This window comes from Oryzias latipes, chromosome 24 (assembly GCF_053564925.1).
Source record: "Oryzias latipes strain Hd-rR chromosome 24, Olatipes_Hd-rR_3.1".
NCBI lineage: Eukaryota > Metazoa > Chordata > Actinopteri > Beloniformes > Adrianichthyidae > Oryzias > Oryzias latipes.
In genome coordinates, this window is record NC_136260.1 from 11,207,175 (window position 1) to 11,229,883 (window position 22,709).

The following is a 22,709-nucleotide window of genomic DNA, read 5'->3' on the forward strand; positions in this document are numbered from 1 at the left end:
AGCATGGCGTGTCCATTTGAAGATGATTTAGTGGATGAAGAACCTCAGATAATACTTTTTCCACCATGAGAGGGTGATAAGACCACATATGGATGTTGGAAAATTCAACTTTTTCACTTTGATCTAACTTAATTATTTGCTTCAGTTAAGTTAATTAAAAATCTTTTTTTGTTAAGTCAGTTTAAAAATAACACGTATTTATCAGACAGTTATTTTACTTTCATTCAAATTAATTCAATTAAGTAGGTGTAAATTTGGTGCTGCCGTTAGATCGGCACCGCAAGGGATTGTGGGATACCATTTCATTTGCCTGTCTGGACGGATTTTGGTTTAAGTGTGGCTTTTTGACCAAATTTTTTTTTAGTTGTTTAGTTGTTTTACTGTGTTTTGCCATGTTTTGCTGAGTTATCTTGTCCTACTGTGCTTATGTCTCTGCACCATGAGTAAGAATGAAAGAGAGGATGATGAGTTTATATTACCCCTACTGATCAGCGCGGTAATGTTAAAGACGGACAATTCTTTAATGAATTTGAGCGTAACGTGCCTTTTTTTCCCCGTCCTTTTTATTGTTATAAAAATTAGTACATCTGCCGGCTCATACTTAGACATATGAGAGATCAAGAAATATAATTAATTAAGATGGAAAAAATATTAATTGAATTGGAGTAATATGACATTTAGTTTGATAAATACATAAATTTGAGTTGAATAAACAATTATTGAGTTTTATAGACGAAAGAAATTAGGTTGATTAAATTTAACTCAATTACTTGTTACCAATAGAAGTATTTCATTTAAGGTGGCAAAATTGGATAAGTTATATATATATGCGTCACAAGGAAAATGGAAATGAGATCAGAAACTTGTGCGTTTACTTTGTCTGTTGTTCTACTACAAGCAGAAACTCTTTCTTCTGATGATGCAGCCGTGTTGCTTTTTTGATGGACGTATAATCTTCATACGCCGTCATTAAAATCTCAGACTCCGTCTCACTAAAGTATTGCGCTCTCTTTGGTTCTCCACGCGTTTCCATGGTGACTCCGGAAATCGGCGATCTATTGAGAATGTCTTTATGTACCTTCCGTGCACGAGCATTAACCCAGGGTTACCAAGTCGAGCGCAATTACGCCAACTCATACCCGGTCTTTTGGAACCGACATACCCAGAGTAAGCGAGTTCAGGCGGATTTCAGCCAGAGTTCAGGCTTAAAGTCAGGCTAGTTTAAACATGCTTCCTGGAATACCCCCCTGGTGTCTCAGACTTTATGCCTTGAGGGCTGGCATCCTGCTGGTCAGAAATCCTGCTTCATTTGCTGCTGATTACCTGGATCAGGTGTGCTTAGCCAATAAGGAGCTTCAATGGCAGGTTAGTTGGAAAACATTTAGGACACTGGCTTTTGAGACCTTTGATCTATATTACAACCGACAGAATTATTAATAAAAAACTAATACAGACCAGGAAGATTCTTCTTTATCTTGACTTATTGTATTTAATTAGTTTACAGACAAATAATTTGTATTTGAAACTAAATAAATCCAAACCAGAGGAAAATGTTGCTTAACTCCAAAGGAGTTTGTTATAAAGAGAAAACGAAATACCTTTATTTAAAAATGCATGTAATACAAATGTAAGTGGATGAAGAAACAAAGAACCATCCATCTCTACATTTACTGACTCCTATACTCTGTACTGTCTGCAAGCAATCTGCCTTGAAATGTTTTCCCACTGAGGCAATGTCCCCAGCTTATCAACGTGATTCGTCTTCTTGATTGCACGTCTTGAGGCGTGCGCATTGAATGGTGGGAAAGAGGCGCACCTATCTGCAGCATTTTCCATGATAAAACATGGGGTTGCTGTTTGAATAAAACAACCCACACGGGGTATTCATCTTCCTGACTCTTTAATTGAAGTGGTGCAACAGCATGGAGGACAGACTTACCCCCACCCCCACCCGACCCACTGCCGCTAAACAGTCTGACATTGCAACTGCAATACAAAAAGCTAGAGAGGCTCACCGTGGCGTGACTGGCGGCTGCAGATCATGTGGGCGTGTCCGTGCCGCTCTCTTGTGATGACACGTGGATGATCAATCAATGGATGGTGTGCGTTTAGACGCGCGTGGGTCAACCGCATCCAAGCTCGAGGGGTAAACAGTCAGCCGGAACTTTGGCGCTATCCGTGGTGCTGAATCTCTCTGATAAGGAATCTCATACGGGAGCGAGCTCCATCTTTTCCCACGAACTGTCTCCACCTGCGCTCACCGATGATCGACAGGGGTCCGCAGTTTCAGCCGCCTGTTGGAGTCGAACATTAGACTGATGTCATTAGATCATGGAGGAAGGACGGGTGTGATTCAGGAATTACTGAAAACTTGGCGCTGCAGAAATGTTTCTGAAGACATCGTTTGGTGCTCGAACCAGATTCGGCCAATAGCAAATTTGCATCTACGGAGGAATTCAAGAATAAATAATGAAGTTCACTCATTTAGTTTCCCTGCTAGGATAAGCCCACTTCTTCTTTTTTCTTTCATTTTTCGTTTAAAGAAGAAGATCTATCTTTCCTCTTAACCATGGCTCGTCTGATTGTTCTGGTCAACTCCGTGGTCCTGTTGCTTTTTGGCAGCGTTATGTTCTTAGTAGGAGCAAGTAAGTCCATTTTGGTGTTTTTCTGCATTGATGCTTTCGGGTGCATATCCCAATATGTTAATGTGTCATACAACACCGAAAGTCATTCACACAGGCAGAATGACTTTCTTTCTGTGTTCTCACCTCATTTATCATGCAGAAAACACAAACACATATTTTTAACCCCAAAACAACAATATATTAGTCAGAAATAAAGACTCAAGTGCTCTACTTGTGCTTAATAAAAGTATTAATCTCATTACATGAGGGCCCATCAATTTTAATTAATTTTCTTTTTGTTTTGTTTTTGATTGTCTGCTAGCAACTGCTAGAGCCATTCCGTTTACATAACTGCCAGAAAAACACTTGTTGTAGATCCAGCAAAGCCTTTAGTGAAACTGGTAATTCACTTTTGCCAAAAAATAATTATTCAGCCCTTTTATGTACAGATTTTTTTTTATCTTCAAAAGCAGCTTGAAAATTGATATTTAACAGACTTTGCTTCTGTGTTCTTTCATCTGCATTGTCTCTGTCTGAAGGCTTCTTTTAAACTCCTTACTTCCCTCTGGAAGAGCAACAACAACGCATAAAGGAAAATCCATCATGGCATGAAAGTAGACTTTCTTAAGGTTTGTTTGTAAATGTGACAGTAAAAGCTTCTCATGCCAAATTAGTCTGCCACATACAGCAAATTTACATTAAGAACAGTAGAAATATTCATTTGAAAAATGAATTTAGTGGTTACCATGAGCTTCAGAGGGAATAAAAAGAACTGTTGAGTTATTGACTGACTTTTCCTGCATGCTCAGACTCTCAAGCTTTTACAGTGCTGAGATTAAAATCTAAATTTGTTCAATGATACGTTTCTTTTTTGGAAATGGCCACTGTCAAAAAGCTAAGATACTTTATAATTTTAAAGTTTTGCCTTTTCTATTAACTTAAGTTAATCATATTCCACACATTGTTTTACAGAAGAAGTGCCTGAAAAATAAGTTGACTCCACAATCTGTAACTTAGGTTCAACTCTGAGTTTCACGGATTTGTTAAAATTTATTTCACAACCTATTTCATTTGTTGATGTTTTTACGTTTATCTGTTACAATAGTTTCAAATTACGTAGAGACAGGCTATGTGTTGGGTTCCGAATGATTGATAATTAGCAAAAACACTTAATACAAGGATGATGCCAGAATGAAATGTAAAATAAATGGCAGTTACATTATTTAAGGTAAGACAATGAGATAAGTTTATGAAATGGAATTAAAAAATTGAACAATTTGCATCAAAACAAAGGCATGAAAACAGTTTGAGGTTTTCATTCTGTCAAATGGAAGTTATTTTCCTTTGTACATTTGTGAATAAGTTAACAGTAAGCGTTTGGACACAAGTATTTACATTGACACTAAAAAACACTGCACACGTTACAAGCATTAATGCAGTATCAGCTTGACAAATTAAACAAACCAGATCAGGTTTTATTGGCTGTGTGAGACGGCCAAGCTCAAATCAAATTGGCAATCTGCTCATTCATAAACTCGGTGACACATTTTTGACAAGCAGCAGCTCAGTGCTTCAGCCAAAACCATTAGACTGACAGCTTGTATTTGCTGAAGTTGACATAATGTAATCACTTGTTACATGGGATATATTTTAAACCCACCCACACAACAGACTGTAGGCTTTTAAAGGATTAAACAGTTTGAACATTTGGGTTATTTGAGCATCGCTGACGAACTCATAGCCATTAATTTAGCTTTAATTAATTTTAGATGCCTGCAGAACCAAAACAACTAGCTGTGGATTTGTAGAAATCCTTACCTGTGCCATAGCTGTAGCCCTGCATGGTTTAGAGATCATACGATGCTGTCTTGCAGATGTTGGATCTATTTAAATCAAAGTTTTAATTACAAACCAAATGGTTTTTTTTTATATAATTCATGCATGTAAACATGCTACATTTGATTCCAGCATTATTAATTTTTTAAGTAGCCATTGAATGAAGGCCTCCCTAACCGTTTTGTAATGTAAATCAGGGCATATTGTTTGTCCATGAGCAATCTCCAGCCACTCACAGGTTGACAGCCAATAAACTAAACAGTGATTCTGCTTTACAAGCAAAGGCAGCATAAACAGCATCAGAGCTAAACTCTCACAGCGTGCACTGATAAATTTAGTCTGGTTGTCCTTACATTAGACTCCCCAGCCATTGAGAGACCATGCAGCACTCTCCCTATTTCTCCATGTGTACTCTAGCTAATGTCGGCTTTTGCTATATGTTGTGATTCATCCTGGCAGTTCTCCCACAGCCACTGTAGGTCTTACCCTTTATTTGTTCTGACACACTCTTCGTCCTCTGTAACCTATGGTGGTTTAATTTCAGCTCTGACGTAACCCTTCCAGTGAAGGAGGCCTTAGTCACGTAGTCAGTGGTCAATTTTCACAATGACAATTATAGCTGATGACAACACAAAGGGAATTGGATTAAAGAAAAGAAGTGAGTCTTCATGCATGAAGGGAACTGAATCTCAATTGTTTTTATCTCCATGAGTCTGTTTTTATATATATGTACGTAAAACACAAAATGGTGACAAAAGAATTGGGGTATGTGTGATGTATATGACATTAGGAGGATTATTTACCCACCCATGGTGAAAATGAAGCTGTCCCCCTCATCTGCTTGTAATGGAAACACCGTCATGTCACATAAAACACCTCAGCGTTAGCTGTGATTCATGGAATGTTTTCAGGGAGTTGTCACTTCCTCCATCATCAGTAAATGAACCATAGGCGATGCACCGAAGATACCAGCTGTGTTGGTGTCCATGCGTGGCTGTCCTCGACACCGTTCATATCATATCATGCAAGCTTGAAAGAAATAAGTGTGTAGCGTCACATGTTGATGTTGCACCTTTCTCCACGGAGGGGGGTGGGACAGGGGGTCCCTTACTGTAGGGCAAGAACTGAAGAGAATTGAGGCTTGCTGCTCTTAAATGGCCACAAAGCAGACTAATACTCTGCAGCACTGAATTACAGCATCCCTTTTCCCAGAACAAACAAATAAAAACCTGGATTCATTTTTTTGAACCACGAAAAAAGAAAGATGCAATTAAAAAAAAGTATTAGTTCTAAGTAATAATTGATAAAAATGATTTAAACACAGTAATGCACAATACAATATGAATTAATTGATGCTTGTAGCACAGATGTTCTGTGGGATTTTAGTTGTTAAAAATATGTAGAAGGTCAATGCTTTTGCAATTTAACCTTTCCACTTTTGTGTATTTTCTGTTTATAAATTTAACTTAAACAGCAGAGCAATAGAGTAGCTTTTAATGTGAGGAAACTAGCACTGCTGTCATCTGTTAAAGTCCCACTCATTTTTTGGTGTATTGAAAAGATGTTGTCAGTGGTCTTTTAATTATTATTATGCTGTTTTTAGCCAAAAAAAAAATCCATTTTCCAAAACAGTTTCATTGAAAATTTGCCTGTCCCCATTTCCCACCATTTCTCTGTTTAAACTCTTTCCCAGTAGCTTTCAGCCCTTCACAACCCCAGTCTAACATTAGTGGTGCAACAACAATGGCTAGCAATATTGGAGCTATGCAGCTGTACAGCTATGAGCCAGTTGCCCGCTTGGATAAGAAAATCAACGCTGTACATGGGTCTAGTTGTCTACAAGTGGATGCATCAGAATGGAGCGGATCAGGGAGCTAGTGCTTTTTCAAAAGGCTTTTTTTTTTGTCTGATTCTCAATTATTTGAATAAAGAAAACACCCGGGAGCAGAATGGAAGGCTTAATTTTCTCTATAATTGTCCTACATTTAAGAAAAATGCCACCAGAACATGTTAAAAACACAATTTTCAATGGAGGGGTCTTTATAAAAAAATTCTGTCACTCTTGACTGTTACTGTCATTGAAAATGAGGGCATTAAAAGGCATTAAAACTACATGGAAGTAAAAAAGTACGACATCAACAGTTAACTATTGTGGTTTTTTTAGGGCAGTTGGTTTTATTTTTTGTTAATAAAAAACACTACCAAAAGAATTTAAAAAAATTAGAATATAATTTGTTGTTTGCTGCAGTCAAAGTATATAAACTCTTTGTCAAAGAAAAAGATTAATAACATAGAAAATTCTAGGTCAAATGAAACTAGGTTCGACTTGCTTCCTTTAAATGTATATTTTACAGCTTTCAATCAGCACACTGAACCCAGTATCCTTTAATTAAATGGTTACTATGTGGCCGAAATGAGAAAGACAACCTTTTAACCTATTGACGCCTGTGTCTTCTTCCAACCTCATCCAATTCACACACGCACACTCACACCCCACACACACCATCTCTATTAAATGTTAATTTCCTTTTGGGCTTTCAATCTTGACTGCAGAATAGCCTGGCCTGTCGTTCGGCTCCGTCACCTTCACCCACAACACACACAACCACAAACCAATCACTAGGGAGCTGTGCTCTGTGTTGGAGACTGAACCCAACTTCCTCTGCTTCATATTAAAAGGGGATGTTGATGCTCATCTTACATAAGGCTCTTAAAAACCTGCCTCTGTGTCACATTCTTTAACCAAATAGAGACCTGGAGACCAGCATTGATCTTATTTAGGGTATGAAATTTCCATTTATCTTGCGATGCACTTTCTTGGACACATCAGTGGGTCACTGGGGGTTTGGGCCTACAACCATTGGGAGGTTCTCTCTGTGGCCCCTGATGGTGTGTAGATAGCCCTGTAATTCATTGGAGGCTTTGGGCACAGCAGAGTGACTGTCCTAGAAATCCCCACCCCCTTACCTCAATGGGAATGCATTGTGCGTACCACCCATGGCATTGTACACTCCAACATGCTGATCTGCTTTGATGCTTCAGAGAGTGGAACCATTTCACGTCTCTGAGCTGTTTCCTCAGGTCCACCTTTAGCTACCAGTCATTTCCTGTCCCCAGCAGGTCTTCTTGGGTGTTTTGGTCTTTAAAAGAAGATTATGTAACTGCCTGTTTTCATTGATGTGCAAAACTCAAGGTCTCTGAAACAGATTAGCATGTGCTCTGGCACATTTAGGGGATAGAACAGAGAGCTACCGATACAATTCAAACGGAGAAGAAAAATTAAAAGCAAAAAAGTAGGAATCATCATAGATTGACATCAAACCCTGAGTGTGTTGTGGAATGTAAATGAAGGTAGTAAAACAACAAAGTAATTGATGCTCAAAGGGTCATAAAAAGATTTGCTTATTTTTATAAAAGGATGGGTCTATCTCTAAGTGCCATCCATGGTCATGCATATTTATTTAGTGCATTTATGTGCTCACATAAGTCAATGCTACCTGCAATAACCTTTTTTTAAATAATAATCTCCTATGTCTTGCATGGACCCTTTTTTCAAAGCTTCACCCACTTCTCAGTAAACATTTTGTTACAACAAAAGCCCCAGTGACACATTCCTGATTATCCCATCTTCTATGTCCATCTGACCGAGGCTTATAGACTGTGCAGCTGTAAATGGTTCTCTGTTTGAGCTGTCAGCTCTTTGCACCTTGTTCTTTAAATCGTTTTGTTCCTGCTTTCCACCAAGCACGGTGGCCAAGTCTTACGTGCAAAGTGGTAAATGGTTAAGAAAGGTTTGGGGGGAGTTTGCTCAAACAATGTGGTATGTGACGGTTCAGCAAACATGTCTCCCAACTCAGTGAGGCAAAACAGGGGCTTGTTGGAAACCTTTTGAACAACAGGAACCGTAGCTGGAAGGAGCAGCTTGTTTTTGTAATAGAAGTTCAATAAATGTTTTTTTTTTACCCTTTTAGTCTCATTTATTGCTGAGGACTAGGAATAGATCTAGAAACGTGAAAAAGAAAAGAAAACAAAGGAAAATGACATGTCTGCCAAGAAAACAAAAGGATGCTTGGAGGTTAAAGTTTGCTGCTAATACTTTGTTTTTATAGAGAAATAGAAATTAGAAAACACAATTTGAATTACCGTATCTATGCAAGAGTCAGAGTGCTAATGATTTGACTTTCATTGGATAGTTATACATCTGACCTTTGTGCTGTGTGCCTCGTACACCTTTGGGGACCCAATCATTGATTCTGAGTAACCCAGTTGCAATAGCACAGAACAGTAATTACTGCAATTTCACTGTTGAGGTTTGGTGCTGAATATAAAGATCTGTTGATGTGATGAAAAAAAACAATGAAGACCTTATTATAGAACTGCAGAAAGAACTGAAAATATTACAAACCCGCAGATCCACGACGAGTGAAAGTTGATGAAAATCCAGCTGTCTAAATCCAGATATTTTCCCAAATATTGCACAAAAATTGTTCTCACAGTCAATTTAAAGGTCTTTTCTCCTGCTGTTTTTTCTTTTCTTTTTCAGATCGACCTCCAGCTCCCGTCAACGTGTCTGTCATGCACCTGAGAGCTGACTCTGTAACCGTATCCTGGGAGGTTCCAGAGGGGGACATAATTATTGGCTTCTCCATCTCACAGCAGGTATTTTCTATGAAACCACAAGAATCTTTTTTTTTTTTTTACATAAATCCTCAAGCATGCCAGTGGGTAAAATATAGCTCCACGTCTCTTTAAACACTTTTTGCCGGGCTGTGATTTCTGCAGGATTTAAATAATGAAATTCTCCTAGAGGCTTTGCTTAATATGGAGAAAGGTTTACCTCTCATGGTCGATTAGTGGAGAAAAACTAGGGCTAAAGCATTGAGCCACTCAAAGTGGGTTTTTTTTTAGAACAAAAAGATCTTAAAATGCAAAAACGAAATGAGTCAAACAGCAGTACAATGTCATGCAAAACAGCTTCCTACCCTTATGCTCCAAGGAAGTCAAGCCATTATAGATCATTGAACTTTGCTTTTCATTCAGTGTGACTAAATATCCTTCGAGGTTCTTCATCATAGCAGGCAGCTGCACTTAAATGCCTATGTAATCACTTTCATGGCATTTAAGAGCAAATTTGTATCCATATTCATCACAGATTGAAAACTTCATTTTTCTCCAGAATTTGCAATTAAAGACATAAAAACACATCTGGGAGCATACAGGCTTTTAGAAATAGTAGTGATGGCTTTTGGTTAAAAATTCTTTGATCGACCTCAAAAGGCGTCAAATTTTATCGTTTCAAGAATATTTATGGAAATGTATTACTGAGACAGAGTTCAACTCCTGAATACTCTTTTCATGATAACATAAAAAGAGTGCTTTCTGATAGCAAATTATCCCAACATACAATAATTTCACCTTTTTAAGATTTTAGAAGTGGAAATTGCCTTTTTTTTGTTTCCCAGACAAATTGAATGCAGCAAAGCATTTTTGCTTTCTCAAACAAAGTTGTTTTTTTAAGGACAATTTTGCATGGATGTTCTATTCTGTGTCATCCTCTTATCGCCCTTTGTATCGATCCCCGCCGGGAGCAGTCAATAGTTCAATCTATTTTGTTGCTCTCTATCGTTTTTGTAATAACCAGAGGCAGGATGGACACATGCAGAGATTCATTCGGGAGGTCAACACCACCAGTCGCTCTTGTGTTCTTTGGGACCTGGAGGAAGAGACGGATTACATCATCCAGGTCCAGTCCATCGGTCTTTATGGGGAAAGTCAAGCCAGCAAGAAAATCCATTTTCGCACCCTCAAGAAGACGGACCGTTTCCCCTCCAACAGTTCTAACCAAGGTGGGTGCTTTCAAGATCAACAGAATACCAGCTAACAAACTTGTTCCTCAGGTTGGTAAGTGATAGTCGTTGGATAATTGAGGTCTTCATTTAGCAACTGAATTGATGCGTTGATGCACAACAGAAAAACAACCACCTCATAAGTGGATTTGTGTTCATGGGAACAGAGCTAAAAAACAACATTAGAAAAGTTAAGGCTAAATGTTTTCAGAGGGTGAAGAATTGAGCAAGTTTGAACATAAGAAATGATCAAATGCTGTGAAAAGATTAAAGATTAAAGATAATACTTATTAAAATTAAATTCTTTTCATTCGTTAATGTTACTATAATACATAGCTGATGGTCAACCTGCCAATGTAAATATTCTATAGAGAGTATGTCTGTGTGTACTGAACAAATGCGTAGTGTTTTTTTTTCAGCATATAAAACTATAAAACAATGTTGTTTATTTATGATTATTAAGATTATCAATTCCATCTAGAATGCTTTTTAAAGCTATAAAAATCACAAATTACAAATCAATAAAAAAAACAATATTGACCACATTATAAATCTGTTCTCCCCCTAAATTTAAAGATTAATTTTAATTTTGCTCCCGGAATTTAAAAAAAAAGTAAACAGACCTAACACCAAAACTAAAAATCAATATTTTGCTGAAAGTTTAATACAAACTTTAACCTCTTCATGTCTTACTTTATTTCCAACTAAAATATACTTCATTGTTTTTTTACCTTATAAAGCATTGCCAAAAAAACTTTTAGTTCTGGATTAAATGGTATGTTGCGAATTAGCGACATAAAGCATGAAAAGGTTAATTTTTGATTTGATTTGATTCAGACATTTAATGTAAACAATGTTTAGTAGGATGTTTTTTTTTAAATAAAAGCCTCTGAAAGTAGACCTTCTTTGTTCAGAACACACAAAATGACATTATTGTAACTCAACTTTTCAAAGGAATAAAGCTTAAAGAAACATGTCATGATAGTCACAATTTGTGTCATCACAGTCTGAGAGACAACAATAATGTCTGACAGTCACAAGATAACAATGTTCAATCTAAATCATAAGATGGCTGTGACATCCGGCCTCTGCATCGCATCTTATCTAGAGAACAAAACCAGATGCTTCCTGATAGAGATTGATGTTTGAAGGAGGGAAAGAACGCCCCAAAATTCAAAGGTGAGTAAGAACGAAAGAAGATTCAAGTGCATGCCAAATGGATAGATGTTGGCTATTTTAACAATGATGGGCCATAGTCAAAGGTTCCCCAACAACAAATGTCCTCAAAGTTTGGTAAAATAGAGTTAGAGGGCTGCAGCAACATTTTTTGTTTTTTTTCCTGCCTTACATAAAACTGCACTTTAATTAGGCATATTCCACCACAGACGTTTTCTCCAAGGTACAGACAGAGGCAAACCATTACAGACACTTTATATGCTTCTGCACTAAAGTCTCTTCTGACTCCTGAATCCTCCTAAAGAGGCCTGACATTGATAATGAAGCACAGCTGGGAACGTGCTGTCAAGTGCCTGCAAGCTCCAGCTCCTACCACCCACCTGACTTTGTGTGAAAGCCAAAGCCGGCTGCTTTCTGAAGTTTTGTATCCCCACATTTACAAACACATTAACGTAATGACTTCACTCTTTTGAATTTTTTGTCACCCAAGGTAATAAAAAAACATACTCCTCAAAAGGAACATTTTAAGAAAAAAATATGTATTGAGAGTCTGAAATGACATCTCAAACAATCTGTGTCTGACGGCCCCAAGGTCTGAAACTGTCATTTAGTGAGCCATCAGTCTGCCTCTGTATCTTTACCTCCGCTTTTGATCTCCGCCCACAGCCTCCTGTCAAGCTGCCTTCGCTGCAGCACAAAGGTGGGAAGTCGGCTCTGTTTTGCTCTTGGTAGTTTCCTCATATATTAACAGTAAATTCTCGGTTACACAAAGGGTTTCAAAAACATTTTTGTGAAAAATTGAAAATCAACTGGTTACTGTGCTGTTGCAGAAAACAAATTCTGACATAGATCCTCCAATCAAACAGTAAAGTTACTTTTTTTACATTCTTGATCTGATCCTATACAGTAAGTGTATTTGGTGAAACTGTTGTTAGAAAGATAAATCTTCTTGAACAGAGGCATCCATGGTGCATTCGCTTAATTTAGGATTTATTTTTCTGTGTTGAGGCATGAAAAACTGTATCTTCATGTGAGTGTGTGTGAGCTGTGGAAATGGGAAAATAGATAATTTTGAAGATCGGAAAATGCTGAATCTTATCTGTCAGTAGATCAATGTTTGACATTTAACTGAGCAAAACAACTGACTTGATTAGGCTGTGTTTCTTGCTTACTCTAGAATTTTTAAAAACTAATCTTTAGTTTAAAAAAGCAGAATAAAGCAGAATGAAGAACTCTTAAGGATATTTCAAATAAGGTGCAGCAGCATTGAGAGTTTATTACACTTTCTAAGTTGGTCAGAAAAACCACCCATTTTCTAGGCTAGAGTTTGTTTTACACATAAATTTGATGTCAGTTCTGCATTCTGTCTGTGCCCCAGTTATAAAGTCCAATCAAGGCATTCTTTTTTTTCGTGTTGGCAACAGAAAGATTGTAGAACACATGCTACCTGTTGTAATTATCTCTTACATACATACATGTATTTTCTTGTTTTATTAGGTGACAACTTATTTAACTTGGCTAGTGAAATAGGAAATTAGTTCATCCATCCATTTAGTCAGTAAAGCATCTTTTAAATGCAGCTTCAACCATTATAAAAGTTGCTTTACAATTTTGTTTAAGCCCTTAAACTATGCAGTAGGTCCCCAAAGACTCACTGAAGGAAGAAAACTGTGTAAAACTCAGGTTCCTCTCTTAACGTTGATACAAACCCAGATATCTAATTTTCAGTTTTCCTCTGAAACAGTTTGCTATTAATTTAAACAAATGTTATCCTATTTATACCATAGAATGGTTCAACTTTCCCATTTATAGGGAAGAAAAACTTGAAATATTTTACAGGCAAAATGCTTCAAATAAAGGTAAAAAGAAAGAATAACTCAAACAGAGTATAGCTGTAAAGTATTGCTGGTGTGTTTTCAGTTTTCTGACACAGTTCACAGGTCTATAAGCATCGGGGGACTAGCGGTGTGCAGAGGGAAGGTTAAGTCATTACCTAAACAAACTCCTTTATGCACTAAAGGAGCAACAGTACAGAAGCAAGACATGTACAGGTCCTGTGGGAATATTTTCTTTCTCTTCAGCATGACATGCCATGCATCAAACATCTAGACTAGTATGTCAAAAAAGAAAAGCTAACATGCAAATGAAGAGGTCTGATAAACTGACTGAAATCTGTAAGGTTTGTGTAGCTTTTCTGATCATCATCTGTGATCACATTTTCTTCTAATACCTATGTAAAAGAACTGATCATTTGATCAAAACTGTTTAAAATTTCCAGTAAACTGCATTTAAATTGTCTTTATTTTCCTCACGTTTTCCAAAAATGAATCCTATTTGATAACTTAAATTTAGACACAATATAAAGTTAAAAAAATCACATTTCAACTTGAAAATGATGAAATTACGAATTGAAAAAATGCAAAAAACAGATTAAAAGTAAACTTTATTTAGGGTTTCTACTTTCTAAAATAAAAAATAAAAAAACGAAAGGAAATTTTAGAATCACTTTGAGTATTTATAGTTTACTAATTACAATTTTTTTTCTGGTTTGTAATTTCACACGTTAACCCGGAGTGATGAGATCTCCAATAATTCTAACAGTTTTAATTCTTTAACTCCAGAGATGTCCCCCTACGACATCTTAACCCACGCTTTTTGACGTACCGTAACTCTTTGACCGGTCACGAGATTAACGTGAATCTAATTCTGCTGCAGAGAAAAGCGGCTTTTGAGGTCGGCTTTGCACCGATATTCAACACTTTATGCTAAAGGCACAAAGCTGCTTTTCTCCTCAGCAGAATCAGCTGGAATTACTTTAATGGCTTAAACTGTTTAATAGTTACGGTAGTCGAAAGAATGTCAACAGTGGAGCTAAAGCTCCGGTGTTAAAGGGTTAACAAACACGTACCAACCTACTTGTTGGATTTATCTTAAAGCCCAAAATAGGACACTAAGAATTTGATTGGAACTTTTTGGGGAAAGTCAAACCATCCAATTCAGGATTGAAATAATTCAGCAGGTTTTTCCTTCAGACACACCTGCATTACTTCCAATGATACTCACCCTCCTAGTTTTGGCATAACTATGCTTACATACATACATACATGCAAAAAAAACCTGTCAAATCTGTTTTTTTATGGTGGAACTTTACTTTTTCCTTTATCCTTCCTCCATGTTTCTATAGTAACACGCGACTGATGCAGCAAAGCTCTGTTTGTTTGTGAAAGCTAACCAAAAGTAAACATCTCAGTCGGGTTTCATTGAATAAAGATGGCAATTAGGAAAAGTGGTGCACTGGATAAGTTCCATCCAGTTGAGATTCGGAAGGGTCAAAAATGGCTCTCAGTCAATGCGCTTCAAAGCAAATTAACATTCACAGCTCTGATATGCAGTGGTGAGCTTAAATAATAGAGTCCACTTCTGGCAGTCTGTGTGCAGTTTCAAGTACATTATCCACAAATTGTGTCAAGGAATGGATCTGGAATCAATCAAAGCATCTGGGCAGCTTTTCAAAAGGGAGAGGTCTTAGGGAAGCGCATAAAGATGTATTTGTGATACAGAATTACGTGCATGAAATAAGACTATCAACTTCGAATCTGAACAAATTATGTTTTGCATGCTTGGGATGAGGTCGGATAGATGAATAAATCCCAGAACCAAGACACTATAGAATACAGAGAGTTTCCTGTTCATGAATCTAAAAGCCAAAACATGATTGTGATAAGCTGAGTAGAAAAGGATAAATCAAAGGCCTCATTGATAATGGCGTGTAGAATGCCGTAGCAACCCAGCGTACCTGGAAGTGAAGTAGATCTTCCTTTTTGAGATTGTGCCAAAGCTTCACTTTAGCCATTTTTATACTGTATAGATGTGGAGCAAACATTCTACTCTCTTATGCAGATGACCCCACTGTGCAGGGCCTGGACAAGTCTCGACATCTCCAGACCGGAGAGATGATCATCATTGTGGTGGTCCTGCTCATGTGGGCAGGTGAGTTTCCGCAGCAGAAGTCCAGGAAAAAAAGCTGTAAAGACCAATTTTAAAGATCCAAACAAAACATGAAGTTTTTCCCCAATTATTTTTAATTATGCACATTTTTATGAAACTAACTGCTGAGTTTTTACATCAGTTTACCTAATCCTTATTTTCATCCTCTTGTTTTGCATGTGCTCTACCTAACTTTGATCTCACTGATCTATTTTAGCCAATATGAGCAATTTTCAACCTCATTTTCTTTTGTCAAAACATATTTTAGTCTTCTTTTTTTTACTGATGAAATGTCTTAACTGCTCTGCAGCTTTAAGTAGTTTCAGGTTGAAACTACTTAAGATACAGATTCAGTTCTGGTTTACACAAAATGGTTTGCCAGTTTGTTGAAAAGTTGCTCAATGTCATAAAAGATAGTAAAGTAAAAGCAGAGCAGACTAACATCAACATCATGTCTTCCTGTCTTTCGGATATTTGCATTCATGACTCTTTTATAGTTGAAGTGTGGTGATAAATGAAGTGCTGAAGCACAACAAGATAACTCTCCTGCTGCCTGGAGCAGAGCTTTCCTACCACCAGAGCCAGATGTTAAATAATAATGAGTGAAAGTCACGCTGAGGCTATAAAAAACTAGGAACGAGAGACCGGTGGCATATGTACTCTAGCTGATACACTTGCGACTTAACTTTATTTATTCCACGCCATTTGCTGCTGTCGTCTGCATCATCCACAAAAAGCTGGACAAAAAACAAAAAAATCTGATTATTACTTTGAGACATTAATGTAATGTGTCGCAACATGAACAAGAGGGTAGCCCAACACTCAATATCTAGTAATAAATTACAACTTACAACCATATATAAAACTATATGTTCATATTAATGTAGATTTGCTTTCATTATGACAAGTGTTCATTCTTACTAATGTAATGTAGGCTGTATGACCTAATATAAATTAAATAGACTGCATTCCGTCCTAAATCAAATCTAGCATCTGTACTTAGCTGGCTGTGTAATTTTAATGTAGTTGTTTTTGATAAGCCAGCACTAATAAACCAGAGTAAATCCGAACATCGGAGCAGTTAATTATAATGAAAAAAACTTTTTTAAGGGTTCAAGTCCCGCTGCTGCAGCCTCCTGTCCCTGGGCTATTGGCAAGCAGCTGAATTTCTGTGAAATGCTTATACCGATTGGTTCTTTTCACTTTAAAGCGTCAGTTAGAAATGTTTACAGCGGCATAAAATAATATTTAAAGCACAATAACATAATCAATGAAGCACAAAAAAAGGAAAATAAAATGGCAAAAAGCATTTAGGAGAAATGCAGGAAAACAAAGCTGCAGTAAAATAAAGTGATGTAAATTAACCATTTTAAGGTAATAATTTGCTTTTATTTATTAACATGTATGGCAGAATAAAAAGTTATACATTTTTTTCAATACACCCCCTTAAAAGCTTTTGAGAGCTTCTATAAATACTTTATAAACCCTATTTGTTGTCTGTAGAGCAAATAGAACCCATCACATCTATTTTATAGGACAGCGCTAGACTATGACAGGATATGTCATGTATTTTTCAGATGCAGCTGCATTCAAGCAGAAGAGTGTTTATGGACCCTCAATAGATCTTTGTTAATAAGCCTTCAGTGGAGCAGCTGTGGCAGAAATGAGGATAACAGTCAAATGAAAATCTCCACAGCTCTACAGATCTAATTTATCAGAGTTGCACATCCACTTTTGAATACCTAATGACAGAATCCCATTAAAACTCAATCAGAAACGGATTATCAGTTGATCAATCTGTTCGTTGATAAAGCAGTTTTTTTCTTCTTATAAAACCACCTCAGATGAAAAAGCTGCACAGGCAAAAAAGAAAAATCAAAATGATAAAAAATTAACTAAAGAAAATCACAGCTCAGCAACAGAAAAGGAAAGCTGCTATAACCTGTTGAAGCAAACAATGACACGTAGAAAGTGAAGAAGCTCAGATAATAATTGAAAGCCAGCGAATAGAGATAAGTTGGTTTAAAGTGATCGATCACAGACAGGAGGATGCTGATTGCGAATTAACAGACTGATTCAGACTGGATGCTGATCTGCATCCCGCAGACTGCAAAATGCAACAATAAAACTCCTTCCAGCTTCCAGAGAAAGGCACGGCCGACAAGCTCCCCAGGGAGCAAAACTCTATTACACACACGTCATTTCAGTTTGCTCGCTTACAGGAAGTTGTGCTCCTGCTCATGACCGTGTTTCTGTCTGTTGTGTGTTTCAAATATCCTCCCTGCAGCGGTTATTGCCCTGTTCTGTCGGCAGTATGATATCATAAAGGATAATGACTCCAGCAACAATAAAGAGAAAGTCAAACCTTCTTCAGAGAGGAGCACGCCGGAGCATCACAGCGGAGGTCTGCTGAGGAGCAAGGTGAGCCTCTGAACTTTAAAGAAATGTGCCTATTTTTCTCCATTTGTGCAGCCCTCCCCCCCATAAGACATTTTCTACGTAAAAGAAAACATAAAAGCAATTGAAGTAAGCAGATATGTGCAATGTATGTAGATCTCAAACAAATAGAAACATGTTGGTTAAAAAAACAGCATTACACATGAGAAAAAAAGCTGTTTCAGCTCAAAAAACAAGTTTTACACGTTTTAATTCATAAATATTATGTAATATGTTTGATTCAAACTAAAAAGTAATGATTGAATTCAAATTAGAAACAAATTAAAAAAGGTGTGAAAATATTTTTGGTTTGCCCATTTGAAAGACCGATAGTCATTGTAAAATATAAAACAAGAGTTGAATTGCTGTAGGAATTTATATATTTTTCTCTTTTTTCCAGTTTCATCCATCTGTGCCATCAATCAACATCATTGAGGTTTGAGGAGAGGAGGCTTAAATGGGAACTTCTCCGTGTTTGACCACTGATATGTCTCACAACTTTGATTATTAAAGGAAGAAAAGTGGAGTCATTGTGAGAAAAACTTTTCAATTCCTTATTATCAAGCCTACACAGCGACATAATCCCACATACTCCACTCTTTCATTCCAGCTGGTTAAATTGTGATAAATAATAATAGAAGAAAAAATTTACAGTGACACCCCCACCCCCTGAGAATAAACTCCAAACCAGAACACAGCTCCAAAATACCAAAAATCCAATTATTAAGTGCTTGACAAACTACTAATCTCGCGTCATAACTGATGTTAACCCATGGTACACTTCAACACTGATGTCTTTGCTAGGTGCTTTGTGTATTATCGCAATATGACACACAATATAACTTTTCATCTCTGGGAGGCCTGTTGTGACTTTAAAAAATGCTGTGTATTTTTATATAATGGCATGTGCTGTTAGATTAAAGAGGAGTAGTGTTTATTTACTGCCTGTTCAGAACTGTATTATTGTCTTATTGACTACCGAGAGATGTTTGTTAATAAGGAGAGTGACTCATGTGTCTGAAAAACATCTGTAAAAACTTTATTTACCATGGTTTTTCCAGGTCAATTTCCTGTAGAGCTGTTTCTTAAACAAAGCTGCATGCAGGTTCTTGCGTGTAGGATAGTATTTGTTGTTCATTGTACATTTATCCCAGCGCTGGATAAATAAAATAACAGTACAGTAAAATGAAGTAAATTTATTTCATCTTCTTTTTGTTCTCTCTGTTATCAGTTTCTGAGTAAATACATTTACTATACAGTCAGATTACTTTTAAAGGATCCATTACTGTTTCTAAGTTTTTTAGATTTTACCCGTGAAATGTTCACCACAGTGATAAAAAAAAACAAGGCAAAAGGTGTCATTATGTTAGAATCCATTCACCAAACTCTTTCAGTTAGGGTGATACCAAACAAGCAAGAAATGTAATCATTAAATGGACACAATAAGAAATTGGTCCTTTGCTTGTTTAAGCATAATCCACACTGTACTTAATGGCAGAGAATTTAAAACAAAATTAGACTTTGTTAGAATTCCCTTTTACAATGCACTCTAGGGAATACATAAGAGACATCACACATTTTTAACAGCTGCTGATATGGGGTCAATATATTTGTGTACTCTTTAAAGTCACTATTTTCTTTTGCGTATTCACGCATCACTGAAATACACCAGAATTTATTATCTTTTGACAAATTTTCAAAAATGTTCCCAGTGGTCTTTTAATCATGATTATGCTGTTTTTAGGCAAAATAAAAAAACAAAACAAAAATTGTGTTGTTTTTTAGAACATAGTTGCTGCAGAACAAAAGTAGTTTATTAGAAATTTACCTCTGAGTTGTGGGAGGAACTTTTGCCACAGAAGCCTCAGCTTCTGTGTAAGCCTCAGCTGATATCCCATCATCCCTTTGTTTATTCTCTCTACAAACTCTCAGAATAACCCCTAATGTAACGTTCTTGCTGTAAAACAAATGGTGAGAAACCTTGAGCTTTCCAGCTACAGTTTTGAGCCAGACCCCAGCTCAGACGAGACAAAAAGATGTTAACATATCTGTTTTTCTGCAAGTGGATGCATCAGAATGGAGCAGAGCAGGGAGACTTTGGCCCACCCATTGTAGTTTTAGCGTCACAAGTTCTTTCAAACGACATTTTTTCATCTGCTTCTGATTCATCATGATTTATAAATAAAGAAATACTCAGAAATGCTGTTTTGATCTGTTTAATCTGCTGGTTAATTATTTTATGTGTCCTCCATCATGAGAGAAATGCTACAAGAACATGTTAAAAACACCAAAAACACAATTTAAAGCCTGAAGAGAAATGTGGCTTCTTAAAGCAAACATGACATTTCCCCGACAGACACTCTTTAACTTTATAAATCCCTTTTTTCTAAATACATAAATAAAAACTTTTGTGGTACAAGGTGACCATTACAGGCTAGCAGAAGTCAAATTACTCCTCATTAGCTGCAGTATTAATCCTTGATAAGCCAAAAGTAATGAGACAGAACTGCCTGCTGCAGAAGTTCAGGAGGCCAATTAAATCAGGTGTTTCTCTTCAACCTTTATGCTAGAATGGCCCCAATAAAAATCTTAATTACAGAGACGTGTCTGAGAATATAACTCATCCCAGAATCAAATGTAATTAGAGTGCTCTACAAGTGCTTTTCCCTGTTTATGGTTCTGTGCAGCAGAAGCCCTGTTATTAGTTGTTCAAGTGATTTATAGCAGGTTAAGGTCATATGGCAAATTCTGAGATTAAAAAAAAGGAACATCAATGACTACAATTATTGTTTGGTATCTAGAATAGAAGAAGCTGAACCTTTCCTAATATTTCCTTTATGTTGGGGTTGATCAAAAAATAAAAACCTTCTAGCTTAGCAATGAAACTATTGAAAATCAGTTTCTATCATACCTCCTAAGAAGCACTTCAAAAGCATACTGAGTATGCTTTTGAATGAATTCATTAAGTTGCAAAACAGGCATCACAATATGCAAATTTGAAATGCAAATATAACTTAGAATTTCTTATATCCGTGGTTTTAAATCTCCTGTTAACAGTCAGTTACACAGAAATTTTCATTTGCGGTTCAACAAACAAACAAATAAAAAGAGAAAAGAGATTTGGCATCATTTTTTTGGTCTTCTTTTCATCTGTTGCTGCAGACAGGAAATTAATAAAATCCCCAAAAGAAAGCAGCAGAGGTATTTAACTGAGGTTTTAATTAAAAAACATAAAAAACAAGCCTATAATCAAGCCAAAGAAGTGTTGTTAAACATTACAACATAAGAACACACAGTATCCTTTACAATCTTCATCATCATTGCTGTAGCATAGATTTTTATGCCAAGAGGCTTCAATTAATCTTTGCTAAATTATTTTTTTTTTATTTTTTATTTTTTATACACTGTATTTTATCCCATTTCTCTGCATTTGACCCATCCCCTTGGGGAGCGGTGAGCTGCAGCCGAAACCGCGCTCGGGAGGCAGTAGTGTTAAGGGTCTTGCCTAAGGACCCTCACTGGGTGATGTTAACTGCTCGCCATTGATATGGTAATTGCCCCCAGTACCATTGCTCATTCCGAACCCTGGAATCGAACCCTGGTTTCCTGCGTGGTAGCTTCCCACCTTACCAACCGAGCTACCCAGCCACTTAAATTCTAAAATTCTCTCAGAAAAACAATACTTGTTGACCTCTTTTTTTCATTAGGTGTTCTTTCAGTCTTTTCTCTCCTGTAGACAATCCAGTTTTTATTATTAACCAAGTTTTATTACACCATCATCACACTGAATGTTTACACATAAATTTGACTCAATGTCTTTGTGAAAATCTGCACACTGAACTGCTGCTTAAAGTCTCTGAGGAAAAAAATGTTGCTTCGCCTTTTTTTTTTTGCATTCTTTATACAACAAGATACAAAAGACGTATCTTTAAAAATTAAAACAATAATCAGACAAACAAATTCACAAGATAATTTGCAGAAAACTGGTGTTTAGGAAGAAAGTTTTCTGATTAGCTGCACATGCAGATACTTACATGAAAGATTTGTCTAACAGTTCATTAAAAACAAAATAAACTGTATTTTGGGATGCATGTTTCTATTAATAAAGAAAAAAAGAAATCAAATTCACTTCATCAATTGAATTCCACTGAAAAAAACAAAGACAGCTTTTGTTTTATGGTGTCATTTTTCAGTCACATTTGAACATTTTCTGTTTTTCCACATGAATTGGTTTTCTGTTTAATGCTTTGCTTGGCGCCTCCACATTTTTTACCCCAAAGTTGTTTTTTGTATCATTTATTTGTACATTTTGTCACGTCTCTGCTAGTCTAATTTTTGTACGGTGATCTTCTGTTCAGATTTTTCTTTAAACTACGTTATGTAACAAAGGGTTTACCCTATTATAATTTAAAACCTCTTGGACAAAAGAAAAACATTTGAGTTTTGCAAAACCATCTTGTGCTGATCTGGAAACAACAGTTAGGGCATTTTTATCTGACTCAAAAAAAATCCTTTAATGAAAAAAAACCTGTGAAAAATGAATTCAAAAGAATACAGGCAAAGACACATTGATGCAGATGTTCACAGAAATCTAAAAAAATCTTACACAAGCAGAATTGAACTTGTGGTTCACGTTCGTATTTTTCAATCCTGACAGCTACTTTCAAACTTGACCTGAGACAAGACTGATTCTATCTTAGATAACTCTGGCTGTGCAAGACCAATGCTGCCTCTTTACAGTGAACTACTCTACTGTCAAATCAATCTTCTCCACCAGGACCTGACTTTAAATAACCAGGTCTGC

The 22,709-nt window shown here is 36.6% G+C and overlaps 2 protein-coding genes across 3 annotated transcripts in view; one reads left to right on the forward strand and one right to left on the reverse strand.

Annotated features, from left to right (window-relative positions):
• The first annotated feature begins 1,343 nt into the window (after positions 1 to 1,343).
• fndc4a (fibronectin type III domain containing 4a) lies at positions 1,344 to 20,105 on the forward strand. 2 transcript variants are annotated; one of them, XM_078942421.1, is made up of 6 exons: positions 1,344 to 1,365; positions 9,004 to 9,119; positions 10,102 to 10,306; positions 15,383 to 15,472; positions 17,757 to 17,890; positions 18,306 to 20,105. In XM_078942421.1, exons 1-6 carry the CDS (start codon positions 1,359 to 1,361, stop codon positions 18,345 to 18,347), a joined length of 594 nt encoding a protein of 197 aa, XP_078798547.1. In that variant the 5' UTR covers positions 1,344 to 1,358; the 3' UTR covers positions 18,348 to 20,105. The 2 variants fall into 2 exon arrangements, with proteins under 2 accessions (XP_078798547.1, XP_004083875.1); XM_004083827.5 differs by lacking the exon at positions 1,344 to 1,365 and adding an exon at positions 2,291 to 2,645.
• Positions 2,034 to 22,709, reverse strand: part of si:dkey-71h2.2 (low density lipoprotein receptor adapter protein 1) — a 57,469-nt gene continuing 36,793 nt past the window's right edge. The window contains exon 9 of the mRNA XM_078942420.1: positions 2,034 to 2,294. Within this exon, the coding sequence (XP_078798546.1) occupies positions 2,258 to 2,294 (37 nt within the window). The 3' untranslated portion in view covers positions 2,034 to 2,257. The remainder of the gene's footprint in view (positions 2,295 to 22,709) is intronic.